Source organism: Hemibagrus wyckioides, linkage group LG23 (genome assembly GCF_019097595.1).
Source record: "Hemibagrus wyckioides isolate EC202008001 linkage group LG23, SWU_Hwy_1.0, whole genome shotgun sequence".
Classification (NCBI taxonomy): domain Eukaryota; kingdom Metazoa; phylum Chordata; class Actinopteri; order Siluriformes; family Bagridae; genus Hemibagrus; species Hemibagrus wyckioides.
This window is the reverse complement of record NC_080732.1, coordinates 16,415,487-16,430,675: the sequence shown is the minus strand read 5'-3', so window position 1 is coordinate 16,430,675 and position 15,189 is coordinate 16,415,487. Positions and strand designations below refer to the sequence as shown.

General features: G+C 37.0%; 1 protein-coding gene across 1 annotated transcript; it reads left to right on the top strand.

Annotated features, from left to right (window-relative positions):
* The first annotated feature begins 9,237 nt into the window (after nt 1-9,237).
* hamp (hepcidin antimicrobial peptide) lies at nt 9,238-11,327 on the top strand. The gene is made up of 3 exons (XM_058375958.1): nt 9,238-9,493; nt 10,221-10,310; nt 10,407-11,327. The coding sequence occupies exons 1-3, from the start codon at nt 9,401-9,403 to the stop codon at nt 10,503-10,505; spliced, it is 282 nt and encodes a 93-aa protein (XP_058231941.1). The 5' UTR covers nt 9,238-9,400; the 3' UTR covers nt 10,506-11,327.
* Nucleotides 11,328-15,189: the final 3,862 nt, after the last annotated feature.

The window sequence follows — 15,189 nt, the reverse complement described above, 5'->3', positions numbered from 1 at the left end:
AATGGGAGTCTCAATGCAGTCGGCTGCAGCTAAAAGCGCCCGCTGTGATCCGACGTTAGCAGTCTGAATAGCGGGAGCAAGACTTCTGCGTGTCATAAATCTGCTCTGTCATGTCTCAGCTCATTGTTCATCTCATGCACCTGTCTAGCTGTCTTCTCTAGTCTGTGTTGCGTTTTTTTCTGCTTCATTCAGCTTCTGCTGCCTTTATTCAACACTGTCTCACTTTCACTTTCCTTCTTAAGTCCTGTTTTCTTTTTTTTTTTGCTCTGCCCCGTCCGTCAGCCGCCAGTCAGGCAGACTACCACATATAGACAGGCACATTCAGGCGTCTGTGTGTCCGCTGCTTTGTTTGACTGATCTCTGAACCCTCGCTGGGCCTTTCCACAAGTGTTTACCGCCCGCCACAGGATTACCGCAACTACATAACCTTTAGCTGGGGTCTATCTCTGGTGTGTCCTGTCAAGCACCTAATATGTTTGTTAAAAAAGAGTAGGAACTTATGAAACTGTTATCATGGTGCGTTTTTTTCCGCTCCTTAAAAGACAAACTGCAGTTATTTCTTATTAGCAATGTACAAGTAAAACAAATAGAAAAACCACATTTCACTTCTTGTCATTGTGGGTATTTTGTAATTTGTGCTTTTACACAGAAAGGCCAAACATACGCTAGCTAATAACCTTAGCTAGCTCAAATATAGCCATTAACCCTTTTGTAAAGACATAACACCAGTGAAAATGAAATAAATCAGGAATATCAACATTTTCCTCAGATGTGTTGGAAAGTGTCCAAACAATGACTAAAATTGACTAAAATGACATATTTTTATGCTTAAACCTAGCATTGACTTAACATACTGAGCTTCCATAGCTTCCTCCATAATGAGGAATATCAATAACGCATCAAAACATGTGAATTTAAGGCTAAATCTACATCTAAATAACTTCCATAATTCTGCACAAGACTGAGCTTTCTTATAACCATGATAAACACACAGCCCCAGGGGGAACGTAGCGTTAAACTCGCAGCTACATGCTGAGGAAAATAATTGTTTAGTCTACTATGTTTTTTTCAAAAGCAATAACTTTACACTGCTTCTACAGCAGCATGTACACATCTATAGGAACTGTTACACCAGACAAAAGCTAGTTATATTTTTCCAGACAGTACAGTCTGAACAGTTCTGAATAAATTTGTGCTTTTTCAGAAATCTCTTATTTTGAATAAGCAGTGGAGTGCAGATGTGCTACAGATCAGATTTCATAGACTGCGTTCACACCTGTCAGACTGGTTGCCAGGTCTGAATCTTTTTATTGTCAACTTGTTATGGTTTGTTTTCTGTATTTACAGTGGTACTCGGGGTTCGACCTTAATTCATTCCAAAAGTCTGGTCGAATACTGATTTGGTCGAAAACCGAATTATTTTTCCCCACAGGAAATAATGTAAAACGAATTAAACAGTTTCAACTCGATAACTGATCTCACAACTTCCCTCATTGGCAATATTCGGGTTTTGGGTCGGGTTGAAATGTTGATATTCGTTGCAATCCTGTATGAAACATGAACCTGTGTTCCTGACGGTCGAGTAGTACACCGAAAATATTTTCGTATACCGAGGTCAAATTGACTCGAAAATTCTAATCGAGGTGGTCGAGGACCGAGGTACCACTGTAAATAAATTAATAAGCAAAGAAAACTAGATAACTAGATATCAGGAGTTACTGGGACCCCCTATGGGGGTCTTGGCAAGTGGTTTATCTATCATTGTTTTATTCCCATGTGGGCAGTGCCATGCCCTTTTCTAACGTGTTTTCCCAATTTCTCACCTGTTTCTATGCTGCTCTATATATGTTTATCCTGCTATCTTGGTCAGTGTCAGTGATTATATTTATATATATGGACTTTGTCGATGTAACGTTGTATGTGTGCTTTTATGTCAAGTGTTTTAAGTTTTATGTCATAGTCATGTTAGGTTATTTAAGTTTCCATGTTATAGTTATGGTTTGTTTCTGTTACATTTTAATGTAAGTTGTGTTCGATTTTTTGTTTAGTTAAATAAAAGAACGTACTGAATCCCTGTGTTTGGGTCTGATCAGCTACTGCGGACACTCGAGCAGACGGTGGATATCCACGTTCAATCGGTGGCATCCGTCAACTACGTTACACTAAGTAATTATATAAATAACTAATTTAACATTTTTGCTATTGCCTCCACTGATTATTTTCTCTTCAGCCCAATGAATCAAAAAAAATCTCCTGAACATTTCTGCAGCACTACAGCTATGTACATAATGTGTTCTATTTGGCCTTGTAGTTCAGTTTATCAGCACGTATCTAAAGAAAAATGTCACCCACAACCCAAAACACATGGCAGGTTTGGCTCACAGTAGGATTTATTTCAGCATTGAAGTACTTTATCACTGCAGTTGAAGCAAGTGAGCATTAATTAGAACCAGAGCGACACCACCTCGATCAGATGTTGGTCCACACCCTGCTGTTTTCTCATCTAAACAAACTGCACCGAACAAACCAACAGCAAAATTCGTTTTCATAAAAAATATGGAGAAATCTGAGTTAACATTTTTTATATGTTGACCAATCAAAAACATTTGTCCCCATTTCAACCTTTGTTAGAAGTCACATTTAATGTGTTGCCAAACTGTTTCACTTCCTTTTATCCATATTCTCCTGACTTTTACACTTTATAAACACGTCTATAGTGGATGTAGCCTGACATTTCAGTCTGTGCGGCTTGTTTGGATGGTTTTCTATGGACGAATACAGCCAGACTGCTTTTATTTATTCATACAGGTTCATCCCATTATACCCCGACACCTCTCATCTAGGGCTTCAGTAATCACTGCGCATTGCCGCTTTCCTTCCACTATTCTCAAATAAAGAAGCAGCAATTTCACTCTTAACCAAATAAACAAGTGGTCTGGAACAGGAAGTGATGTGTTGCTGGGAGAGACACATTACACTGCCAGCATACATGAGGATGAGGGGAAGGCCATTGCTTCACACACTGCTTGGCTGCCACAGGGCTGGAGAGCAGGAATAGACTCTGAGCAGATTTGCCATGTAGTAAAGGTGTACCGATATTCCAGACACTTCTCTCATTTTCACAGAATGAGGGTTTGGCTGCTTGACCCCAGAGCTTGGAACAGAGTTTGTCTGAATCAGCTGGAACATGGGTTTGGGACATAATTGACTGGTTGGGTCCCAGATTTGGTTCAAGGTTGGCTGTATAGGTTGGATAACCATTGGGACAGGGTTGAGTGGTTGGTCCAGTTCATGGTGTAGTTTTTTTGGGAGCCAAACTTTTTATATATGGTTGTTTGATTGACTTTGAGGTTTGAGGCTTTGTAATGTTTACATGGTTTTGTATCACTGTTGAATGATTAGCTTTAGGATAGATTCAGCTGGTTGTCCCTGTGGTTTGACATGTGACCTTTTTGGCCAAACATTTGTGAGAAGTTTGCTTGACTGCTGGTGTTTGGAACAAGGTTGGTTTTCGGACCAAAGTTGTACCTGTTTGACTGGCTGGCTTGATGGATTATGGTTTGACCTTAGAGCTAGTAACAGATTGGCTGGTTGGTCCCTGTGACTTTTGGCTCACAAGGTTAACTGGCTGTTCTGGTTGACTCTGCCATGTGGAACATGGTTGTTTTATGAACCACTGAATTTGTACAAGATTGGTTTGTTGATGATGTAGTTTGAGACTTATGGCTTTGGGACAAGGTTTAGTGTCTGAGAGAAATGGTTGGCTTTTGGGCCAAGGGTAATGAACAGGCTGGCAGATTGATCTAGTGGACTACATAGTTTGGAGCATAATCAGTTTTTTGTAGAACCCGGGAATACGAATTGTTGTATGATTAGCTTTTTTACTCATGGTGTTGAATAGCTGGTCTGATTGACCGTGTGGTTTGGAACAGGTTGATTGGTTGATTGGAGTTTGAGGCTTGTTGGATTATGGGACAGTGTTAAGTGGATTTGTTTTCTTAGAGTTGGCTGTGTGGTTTTGATGGCTGTGTAGTTTTGGTATAATTCGCATAATTTGGGCCCATGGTATGAGTGAGGGTAGGTGTCACCTTTTTGGTTCTTAGCTTTGACCTAAAGACAGGGCTGTATTTTTAACTTCAATATGCTCACATGCACGATAGAGATTTAGGAAATATCCTTTTGTAATGCTTAATGAAAGCTACAGCCCATAGGGCCTAATCCTTTTCAAAATTAAGTTTACACATGTTCTGAATGCATTCAATTAAATAAATAAATAAATAAATAAAGTGATGTAGCATTTAAATAGCAGCAGAGAGGGCACACAAGTAATTGAGTAACTCCTGTTTCACGAATGGCAAATGATTTCCTGTCATTTTACAAGTAAGCATGTCTTCTGACCTGGTTTCATAACCTCCCAGTCTGTTTTCAGCTTTTTTCTGACCAGATCTGACCAGTTAATACCAACAGTCACGCTTAGTTGTTTTGGTGGTACACAGTCTGGGAGGTGTTGTGAAGGAGATGAATCGGATCAAAACAAGAAGCAGCTAAACAGACACTTCAGGGGATGAAGTAAAGGGCGGAAACGTGTGTATTAATACTAGTGGATGTACTAGAGAGAGACAGAGGGGTCACTGACCTGGACCAGGAGAGAGGGAGCGAGGGGGAGTGTGGTGGAGTGGCGCCTGTCAGGGTGATAGTGTGCGTCTCGCTGGTGCCAGCTTCTGTTTGACCAGAAGATCCTCTACGATAGTGCTGGCGTCCCTTCCTCTCGGACACACACACAGATACAGACTGACACGTACATCCACACATGGAAGATAATGACAGCTACATCGTCAAAACTGCAGGAGTAGGCCGAAAGTACATTCGGCACAGGAAAAGTCATCAATTCTTCGATGTGTTGTAATAGAAAAATTCTGCATTGTTGCACAAAAGGTCATAATCTGACTTTTACATACATTATGCATTTTTTTTTCTTGAAAATGTCAACTGTATGAAGTATTTCTAATGAAAAATGAACTCTATTGGCTAGGGCTGTCAAATACATTTAAAAAATGGTATCTAACATTTTCAACATTGAAAAGTTTAGTATTCAAATGCATTAAAAAAAATTAATGATTCTATCATTTTACTGCCAGGGATAAAATGAACATTACCACTAGCTCTGGACTGTTATGTCTAAGTGAAATGTATGAAATACATTTATGTAATCTAAGTATGAAATAAACCATGTCAGGGGAAACACTAAAAACAAGCGGTTGTATAATTTTAACATAATATATAATCATGGATTAAATTAATTTCTATCCATTTTCCTTCAGTGTTCAGTGAGGTTTACATTCATTTTACATTTCTCGATTTACAAAGAAATCTGGTTCGTGTTTTTCAACTATTTTTCTTCTATCCTGTTTTTAGTATAAATCTTTTATGGAATAAAAATGAGTGACTCGAATGAGTGGTTTGTTTCACTAGAATATAACATTTAGGATTCACACATAATTCTGTTCAATTAAAAAAAAAAAGAAGAGAGAAATAAATTATGAAATGTATTTTATTTATTTATTTATTTTATTATAATTTAAGATTATATTTGCCCAAATGTTTGTGTTTTAGCAAATTTAAATCGATCATATGATATTAAAATGATAGATTTAGGGTTTTCTGCACCTTTTTGAAGGTGTACATTAGTTTAAAACTAGTTTAAAACACTAGCTAAAAAACAAAAACAATCTAGAATGAAATTAGATCAAAAAACAAACACACAAACAAAAAAGAAATCAAAATGATATCTATAGTTAAAGAAAAACTAGATATACAGAAAGATAGATAGATATACAGATATATAAGAAAACTATAATACAGGCCAAAACAATTCAGAAATGAATACACATATAATAATTATTTTGAAATTTTACCTTAACACCTTGTGTGTATATATATATATATTTTTGCACAGTTTTATTCTAACAGGATTAAAAGATTAAAATGAACCTATTAGCATACCAGACCTGCAACGAACTGACACGCTTAACTAATTTTATAATAATACCAAACACACTGCTAGTTTATAAAGCTGGATTTCTAATCCATACAGTTATCAGTACATTACTGTTATATGATGACTGCTATGGCTAAATATTAGAGGACTTTTTTTTTTTTTAACTCTACATCACGTTAAATACCGTTTTAGAAAATTACAGCCTAGATCATTCTGTACTACTGTGGCAACTATGGCAAATGCAGATGAGTACAGATTGCAGGAAGCTTACTTAGGAAAGATTCATGCATAGAAAAAGAATATTTTTTTCTATTAAGCCAGTGATTTTGGAAAGCAATAATTCATTAAATGCACCATTTAAGCATAAATACACTGCTTAATCCAATTAATGATCGTCGTATCCATGACAACAGGACATAAAATTTTAATGACCCTATGTTCGGATTTATCCAGAAGCCATTCAGGGTTATATTTATTGACTCAGGCTTGTCCGCTACTCCTAGTCAATATGAAGTGGCAAAAGGTTATCGGTGAATGAGACAGCCTGACGCGTGGACTTTTTCATGACTCGGGATTGAGAGAGCGGAATGCTTGAACATGAGATTCTTGAACATGACTCAGCACTGAGGTGGACATTTCATGACAAGTCATGAGAGTTTATGTTTATCGCTCTGAGGAGATCTATCTATCTATCTATCTATCTATCTATCTATCTATCTATCTATCTATCTATCTATCTATCTATCTATCTATCTATCTATCTATCTGCCTGCCTGCCTGCCTATCTGCCTGCCTGTCTGTCTGTCTGTCTGTCTGCCTGCCTGCCCGCCTATCTATCTATCTATCTATCTATCTATCTATCTATCTATCTATCTATCTATCTATCTATCTATCTATCTATCTATCTATCTATCTATCTATCTATCTGTCTACCTGTCTGTCTGTCTACCTGCCTGCCTATCTGCCTGCCTGTCTGTCTGCCTGCCTGCCCGCCTATCTATCTATCTATCTATCTATCTATCTATCTATCTATCTATCTATCTATCTATCTATCTATCTATCTATCTATCTGTCTGTCTGTCTGTCTGTCTGTCTGTCTGTCTGTCTGTCTGTCTATCTATCTATCTATCTATCTGTCTACCTGTCTGTCTGTCTACCTGCCTGCCTATCTGCCTGCCTGTCTGTCTGCCTGCCCGCCTATCTATCTATCTATCTATCTATCTATCTATCTATCTATCTATCTATCTATCTATCTATCTATCTATCTATCTATCTATCTATCTATCTGTCTACCTGTCTATCTATCTATCTATCTATCTATCTATCTATCTATCTATCTATCTATCTATCTATCTATCTATCTACCTGTCTGTCTGTCTACCTGCCTGCCTATCTGCCTGCCTGTCTGTCTGCCTGCCCGCCTATCTATCTATCTATCTATCTATCTATCTATCTATCTATCTATCTATCTATCTATCTATCTATCTGTCTACTTGTCTGTCTGTCTACCTGTCTATCTATCTGCCTGCCTGCCTATCTGCCTGCCTGTCTGTCTGCCTGCCCGCCTATCTATCTATCTATCTATCTATCTATCTATCTATCTATCTATCTATCTATCTGTCTGTCTGTCTGTCTGTCTGTCTATCTATCTATCTATCTATCTATCTATCTATCTATCTATCTATCTATCTATCTATCTATCTGTCTACCTGTCTGTCTGTCTACCTGCCTGCCTATCTGCCTGCCTGTCTGTCTGCCTGCCCGCCTATCTATCTATCTATCTATCTATCTATCTATCTATCTATCTATCTATCTATCTATCTATCTATCTGTCTACCTGTCTGTCTGTCTACCTGTCTATCTATCTGCCTGCCTGCCTGCCTGCCTATCTGCCTGCCTGTCTGTCTGCCTGCCCGCCTATCTATCTATCTATCTATCTATCTATCTATCTATCTATCTATCTATCTATCTATCTATCTATCTGTCTACCTGTCTATCTATCTATCTATCTATCTATCTATCTATCTATCTATCTATCTATCTATCTATCTACCTGTCTGTCTATCTATCTATCTATCTATCTATCTATCTATCTATCTATCTATCTATCTATCTATCTATCTATCTATCTATCTTTTCATTTTTAATGATTTAATGTACATAGATTATATACAGTAGAGTACAATGTGCTACTAATAAACTCCATTAAGATCCAGACTATAGCTCAGGACTATATTCGGTCCAGAACTGAAAATATTGTGTTATAATTTCAAATGGATCCATTGTCTTCTGGGGAAAATGTTGTTCCCAGGTTTGAGAAGTGAGAAATCCCAAATGGTCCACACATGACTGAGCCCATTTCTGCATCCGGACACCGAAATTCCCCACTGATCAGCACTCTGGGAAGAGAAGAATGCAGGAAAAAAGACATGAAAAAAAAAATATTTGACCAAGTTTATAGATTTGATTTCCTTCACTTCCAAGTGTCTCATGTGGATGTTTCATGCATCTCCTAATGATTCACACAATTCATCAACATGCAAAAAACAAGCTGTTAATATTATCACTAACAGATTTCCATATTTCTCTGTTTTCTTACATCATCTACAGGTAAAATACACATTCTGAGGCAGAAACGTTTTTCATTTCATATGTAAAATTAGATGCATTTTTTTCTGGAATTATAAGACTATGGTAAATGTAACAAAAAACCTGCATTTACATAAAGAAATACTTCTTTTTTTTTGTTAAATAAATAAATTAGTCATAACCATCATATTACACTGAAGTTAATACAATAAAATGTATGAAATTAAATTAAGTGACATTTTGTTTAGAAGTAAGAAAGGAAAAATGGAAGAAACGAAGTTAAATAAATAAGTAATTTTATAAGTAAGTAAGTAATAAATGAATGAATGAATGAATGAATAAATGAATAAATAAATAAATAAATAAATAAATAAATAAAGATTTCTTTACTATGAAAAAATACAATGAAATTTAAATGTGATATAAATATGTGTTTATGTTATTTAATAATCTGTGATGTGAATATTATTTTACATATTTATATGAGAGTTTGGTATTTTTGTTTTAAAGTTTTAAAGCATTTTAATCTTAAACTAAACTTTGGAAATTCCTCTGGGTTTCCCAAGCACGCGCTTGGCGGGAAGGGGCGTGGCTTGCGCTGAAAGGGGGCGTTTGTAATGGACGCGGCACGCGCATAAATGCCAACTCGGCGCGCGAAGGTATTCAGGAGAATCCAAGAATCCTGAGAGGGGGAAAGAAGGAGCAAAAGAGAGCCTTTAAATAAGAAACAGGGTAAAAAAAAAGTTCGAGAAAGTTCTTAACTTTCTTTTAAACAACTCAGAAGTGACGACTGACGACCGATTAAGAAGAAAAATGAAGCCAATGAGCATCGCGTGCGCAGTCACCGTCATCGTCGCGTGCCTCTGCGTGCTACAGAGTGCAGCTGTACCGTTCACTCAGTCTGAGGTAACTTCTCATCTCCACTTCATCTTCATCTTATATAAGTTATATTTTATGTAATTTCATTTTAATTACGTGAAAAAAAGCTAAAACATTTTCATTTAATCACACTTTCTTCAAATTTGTTCTAATTATATATTTTTTATTTTTATTTTTATTTTATATTTTTATTTTATATATATATATATAACATCAATTAAATGTATTGCAATATCCTACATAATTATTGTATCACATTCAAAACATTTTAAAATAATGTTTATTTATATAAAGTCTTGTTCAAAGTCTAATTTTGATTGCTTATTAATTTATTAACATGAAAACCTTTAAAGTAAATAAAATTACCATTATCTCCAATAATAATGAATTAATGACATATTTCTTTAATCACATCATAAACTTCAATAGTTTTAATATTTAATTTTATTTATTTATTTAGTTTCTTTAGTTAAAAAAAGTTTTTTGGTTTTTTTTTAAAAGGAAGGACATATTTCTTTAATCACATCCTCAACGTTTTTAAAAAAAAAAACTAGTAATAATAATTTATTTTTTGTCTCTTTAGCTAAAAAAGTTTTTTTTTATTTTTTTTTAAAAAGGACACATTTCTTTAATCACATCATAAACTTTGTTTTAATATTTATTTTTTAGTTTCTTTAGTTTAAAAAAAAAAAATCTTTTCTTATCTTTTATGTAATGAAATTTTAAGTGAATTTATTTTGCTCCTGATCCTCAGGTACAGCTCGAGGAACCTGTGGAAATGGAAGCAGCTCAGAGACATGATCAGGGTGAAGCTGCCATGCTGGTGAAGGAGACGAGTCCTGAGGTACTAATCATCATATACTCACCAAACACTCATTCTAAGACATGATAAATTGTGTGATGAGTGACTAAGAGCTTCTTCACGATTGTTTTTCTCCAGGTGCTGTTCAGGACGAAGCGTCAGAGTCACCTGGCTCTGTGCCGATACTGCTGCAACTGCTGCAAGAATAAAGGCTGTGGGTACTGCTGCAGGTTCTAATAACACAGAACGCATGCAAGTTTCATCACTCTTAGGAGGGGACGTTAACTTATTTATCCTGCTGGACTGATCTCATTTCTCTGTAATGTCGAAAATTCTCCTGTTTGGACTTCTCCACCTGCTGAATGGATCCGACGCTATGGGTTAAATTTGTTTTCTACACACTGAAGCTGAGAAGCTAAGAAGATCTAATGTGTTAATGTACTACGAGCTCCTTGCTCTGGAAATTTGAGTACTAGCTATACTATTAGCTCAATGAATCTAGTGAAGCCAGTATTTTTTTTAACTTCATTATTTTCTGAAGGAAAAAGATAACATCTAGCTTCTCCACTTCCGCTATTATACACTGCCAACTTCCAATACATCTTGATTTTACCAAACGTTAGATAATTCATTCGTAAACTTGACCATGTGACGGAAAATTTGAATTAAATTTGCTAGCTTAGAAAGCTGCTCCTGAAGAATTATCGTTAATCACAGCCATGCTAGCATAATCACAGTTTTTCATATGGATAGCCAGCTAGCGAATCTAGCATTGTTAAATATTTCTAAATGCCAGAATTATATGCTAAGCATAGTGGCAATATATGTATATATATTTTATAAAACGTCACATGATTAAGCTTGAGATAAATCTTCATATGAACTTTGTTCGCATTGACCTCTAGATGTAAATGTAAATGAATTGAAAACATTCGCTTAGCTACGTATTTGTGAGTAGTTAAGCATATTTTTTACATATTGCCTATGCAAATACCTGTTATGTGAAATATATGTCAAATTTTGTAGTAAGTTTGTAATAAATCCTTTTCCTAAAATTTGTACGTGTGCTGTTGTATCTCATGAAGGCTGAACACCATGCCGAAGACGGCGCTTCTTCACGGCTATTAAATCTTCAGCTAATTACCACAGCTTCAAGACATTAAAACGCATGATTTAAAGCGGGGCAACTATCTCAACTAAATCAGGAAGTACATGACCGCAGACTTGTTTACAGCACACCGTTAATGCCGTACTCCTGACTTACTTCATATGCAATTGAAGTGCCGAGGCAAGAGCAGGACATCATCACGTAGACTCTATTGAGGCTTATCCTTGAATCGTGCTTGACCTTCAGCTCTGAATCCAAAACACAAGTAGACATCATCCAGTGTAAATCAGTTTAAAACACGGAACAAGCGAAAGGTCAAGACCGCAAGGTACAAAAGCATAAGAAGGGAAAATATGACTCTTTAAACAGGAACTAGGAGCTTCTTAGGAAAGAAAATGCAAACCTTTTTGGTCTGGTTGCCTCAGATGAACAATCAGAGAACCCTGTAGAAGTCCACATTTGATATATTTTATTTCTTAAATTATAAAAAAGTTATATTCGGTGAAAATAAGGCAATTGTTAGGCACATGATCCTTAGTGGGAGAATGTGGCTAACATGGCATGCTTGGTGAATCTCTGTATTTCAGAACTATCTATGCACATAAAAAACTAGGTTTTAAGTTTTTATCCCAAAAGAGCTGAGGATACCTTCACTATAGAGCTTTTTAAATGCTTGAAATACACGATGTTGGCAAAAGTATTAGGACATCTACCTTTACATGCACATGAATGTCATATGGCGTTGGCCCACCCTTTGCAGCTTCAAATCTTCTGGGAAGGCTTCCCACAAGGTTTAGGAGTGTGTTTATGGGAATTTCTGAACATTCCTCTAGACATGCATTTGTGGTCAGGCACTGATGTTGGAAGAGAAAGTCTGACTCCGCTCTAATTCATCCCAAAGGTGTTCAGGTCATTCAGGTTTCTCCACACCAAACTCCCTCATCCATGTCTTTATGCTTGGTGCACTGGTGTGCAGTCATGTTGAAACAGGAAGGGGTCATCCCCAAACTGTTTCCCACACCAAATGTCTTGGTATGAAGCTGAAGCATTAAGAGTTCCTTTCACTGGAACTAAGAGGCCGAGCCCAACCCCTGAAAAACAACACCTGAATTCAATGATTTGGAGGGGTGTCCCAAAACTTTTGGCAATAGAGTGTAGTTCCCCTGGGTAATTATAAACGTCAGGTAAACAGAACCCTGGGTTATCCTGCTTTACATTTACATTGCGCCATCAATAACCATGATTAGATAAATGAAGAACTAATTCATTTAAAAAAATCCTCTACGTAAATCTTTCAGTTTCTGATTGGATGTCTGTTGCTAAGCAACTACTACCCGGAACATTTTAACACCACAATACAACACGATAACTGGTGATATAAATGTAGTATTGCTGTTTATGAATAAAGTACATATGTTTGTGTGGTTTTAGTGCATATTTGCAAAGTGTGCGGTCCAAGAAAAGGTCCCGATGAGGTAGCTTGAAATCCAAGCTCAAATCCAAACTATTTCATTTGGGATTCAATTGTCGCACCGTCAATTACACCAAATCCACTGCATCGTTGGTGATCTGTTTTCTGTGATGGTGGCGGTGTTGATTTAATAAGACAGCACAGCAAAACTATTTAGTTCCTGAGTAATCGACCAAGACTCGGAGTAGACAAACAGTCAGCAAGAACGACTTCCTGTTTCTCGGTGATTGGATCGGCTTCTTGCTCTAACATTCGTTCAGCATGCCTACGGCATACTACAGGTCGTGATGGTCATCAGTTTGGGCAGCATTTAGAATGCATCAATATATATATAAAGAGAAAGAGGTTATATAAATGATATAAGTTCCGGTTACATCACACCTACAAGGCGAAGACTGTTCCCAGGCGTTAATATGCATACAAGGCTTAGGTGTTAATGGTTTTCCATGAAACCACTCGACTGTTTTCTTTCAGTCACGGCCTCTTCATCTGTCACGATTTATAATTTGCATTTAAATCACTGCTGAGGTAAAGCCGGAAAAGCCAACCTTGTGCAAGTCGATACTTCTGAAACTCTTAACGACAATGGATGGAGCAATAAAAAAGGCAAACTTGCGACACAAACTAGAGTCGTTAGTATAAATTAGCACCGGGGATTATTGGTTTCTCCTTGAGCCTTTCTGATTTCTCTCTCTCTCGCTCTCTCACACACACACACACTGAATGCATCTTTTACAGCACGCTGCATGATGGATGTTACCAACGGTGGCTTGTTTTACATTCATCCAGGTAGAAGATTCTTTAGATCCACACTTGAGGGTTAGACACCTTGCTCAAGTGTCCATGAGTGCTACGATGCCTTGCATAAGTATTCACACCCTCCTTAGGACATTTCCATATTTAGTAGTGCTAAATTTCCAAATTGGGATGAATAAAGTACCTACCCACCTACCTGGAGCTGGAATACCAAAATCTATATTTTGGTAAATTGTGAACAAATGTGTATAAAGATGTAAATATTTATGATAGTTTAAGTACTCAGATTTACATCCGAAGTCAAGGAAGCTAAATTCAGTGATTAGATAAGGAGGAGAGAAACTATCCAGGGTAACTCTGACCTCGATGCTACCACCAGCATGCTTCACTGTAGTTGCTTTTTTTCACCAAACATACACATTTTTCCAAGCAAAGTCCAGTTGATTTCCATATCGTAACACTACAAAATGTTCAAAGAGATGCGTGTCAATATAACCGGGACAAAACCTTGACTGCTGAGTTTTTTTTTTTTATTTATAATCACTAAAAGAATTCAGAAATTAATTTCATTTCTGGTATCTACATTGACTCCATGATTTTCCATGGTGTTGGTGGTGTGTGTTTTGTTTTTTTTTAAAGCGACTCACATCCAGTGATGATTTGTAACGCTCTGTGCTGCAGCGCATCCTGCTGTTTCGCAGAAATACACCCAGAGGCCGCTTCAGTCGAAGCTTCCTGCTGTCTTTATCGCATTTAATATTCTCAACTCTATTTGAAGTTCTTTTTGCTCGCATCCAGCCGCTCAGGCCTGTACACAGCCTCTACTGCGGCACACTGCACATACTATGCATTTTTAAAAAAAAAAAAAAAAACTCTCACTAATGCTAACAATATTCAGTCTGATCAAAAACGACTGGGTTTTTCAACCATCGTTTTCGTTTGTATGCGAAAGTCGTATCACGGTTTCAGTGACTGGGGTTTTTTTTTTCTGGAACAAACTTATTACGCTGTCTTTTCACTCGGCTTCTTTCTCTTTGAACAGACTGAAACCATTTTTGATACATTCACCTTGAGATTTTCCATCCGCTGTCATGTAAAGACAGCGACTATATCCACAGAATAACATCCTGTTTCCTCATGCATAATTTTGCACATTGCGGCATGGAGAATATCCACATAAATCATGCTGTGTGGTATTTAGACTTGTATCACCCACGGGAGGCGTGTGTGTTTCCCATAACGTTATGCCAGGACTCTTATTACACACAGCAAGGCGACATGCATCATGTTTTGCTCTGGAGCAGCTAGCGGACATTTTTCTCTCTAACTTGCTAAATTTTCAGAGCTTGGGTGTTATGGTTCCAGCATTGCTGAAATCCAAGGTCTGAGATGTTTATCAAAAGTTCTGCATATTCTACCTTCCCAAGCAGGACTAAGTAATAAATATCACTTAAATCACATACTTAAATTCTAGCCTTGGACTAAATTATTAATCCATGTTAGCTAGCTTGATAGAATCTTAATTGAACATCCATCCATTTTCTATACCCGCTTTATTCCTAATTAGGGTCACAGGGATCTGCTGG

Excerpts from the sequence above, each read along its gene's own strand:
- hamp (XM_058375958.1), top strand. The coding sequence starts at position 9,401 with ATGAAGCCAATGAGCATCGCGTGCGCAGTCACCGTCATCGTCGCGTGC. Across the intron at positions 9,494-10,220 it reads TACCGTTCACTCAGTCTGAG|GTACAGCTCGAGGAACCTGT; the intron begins GTAACTTCTCAT and ends CCTGATCCTCAG. Across the intron at positions 10,311-10,406 it reads TGAAGGAGACGAGTCCTGAG|GTGCTGTTCAGGACGAAGCG; the intron begins GTACTAATCATC and ends GTTTTTCTCCAG.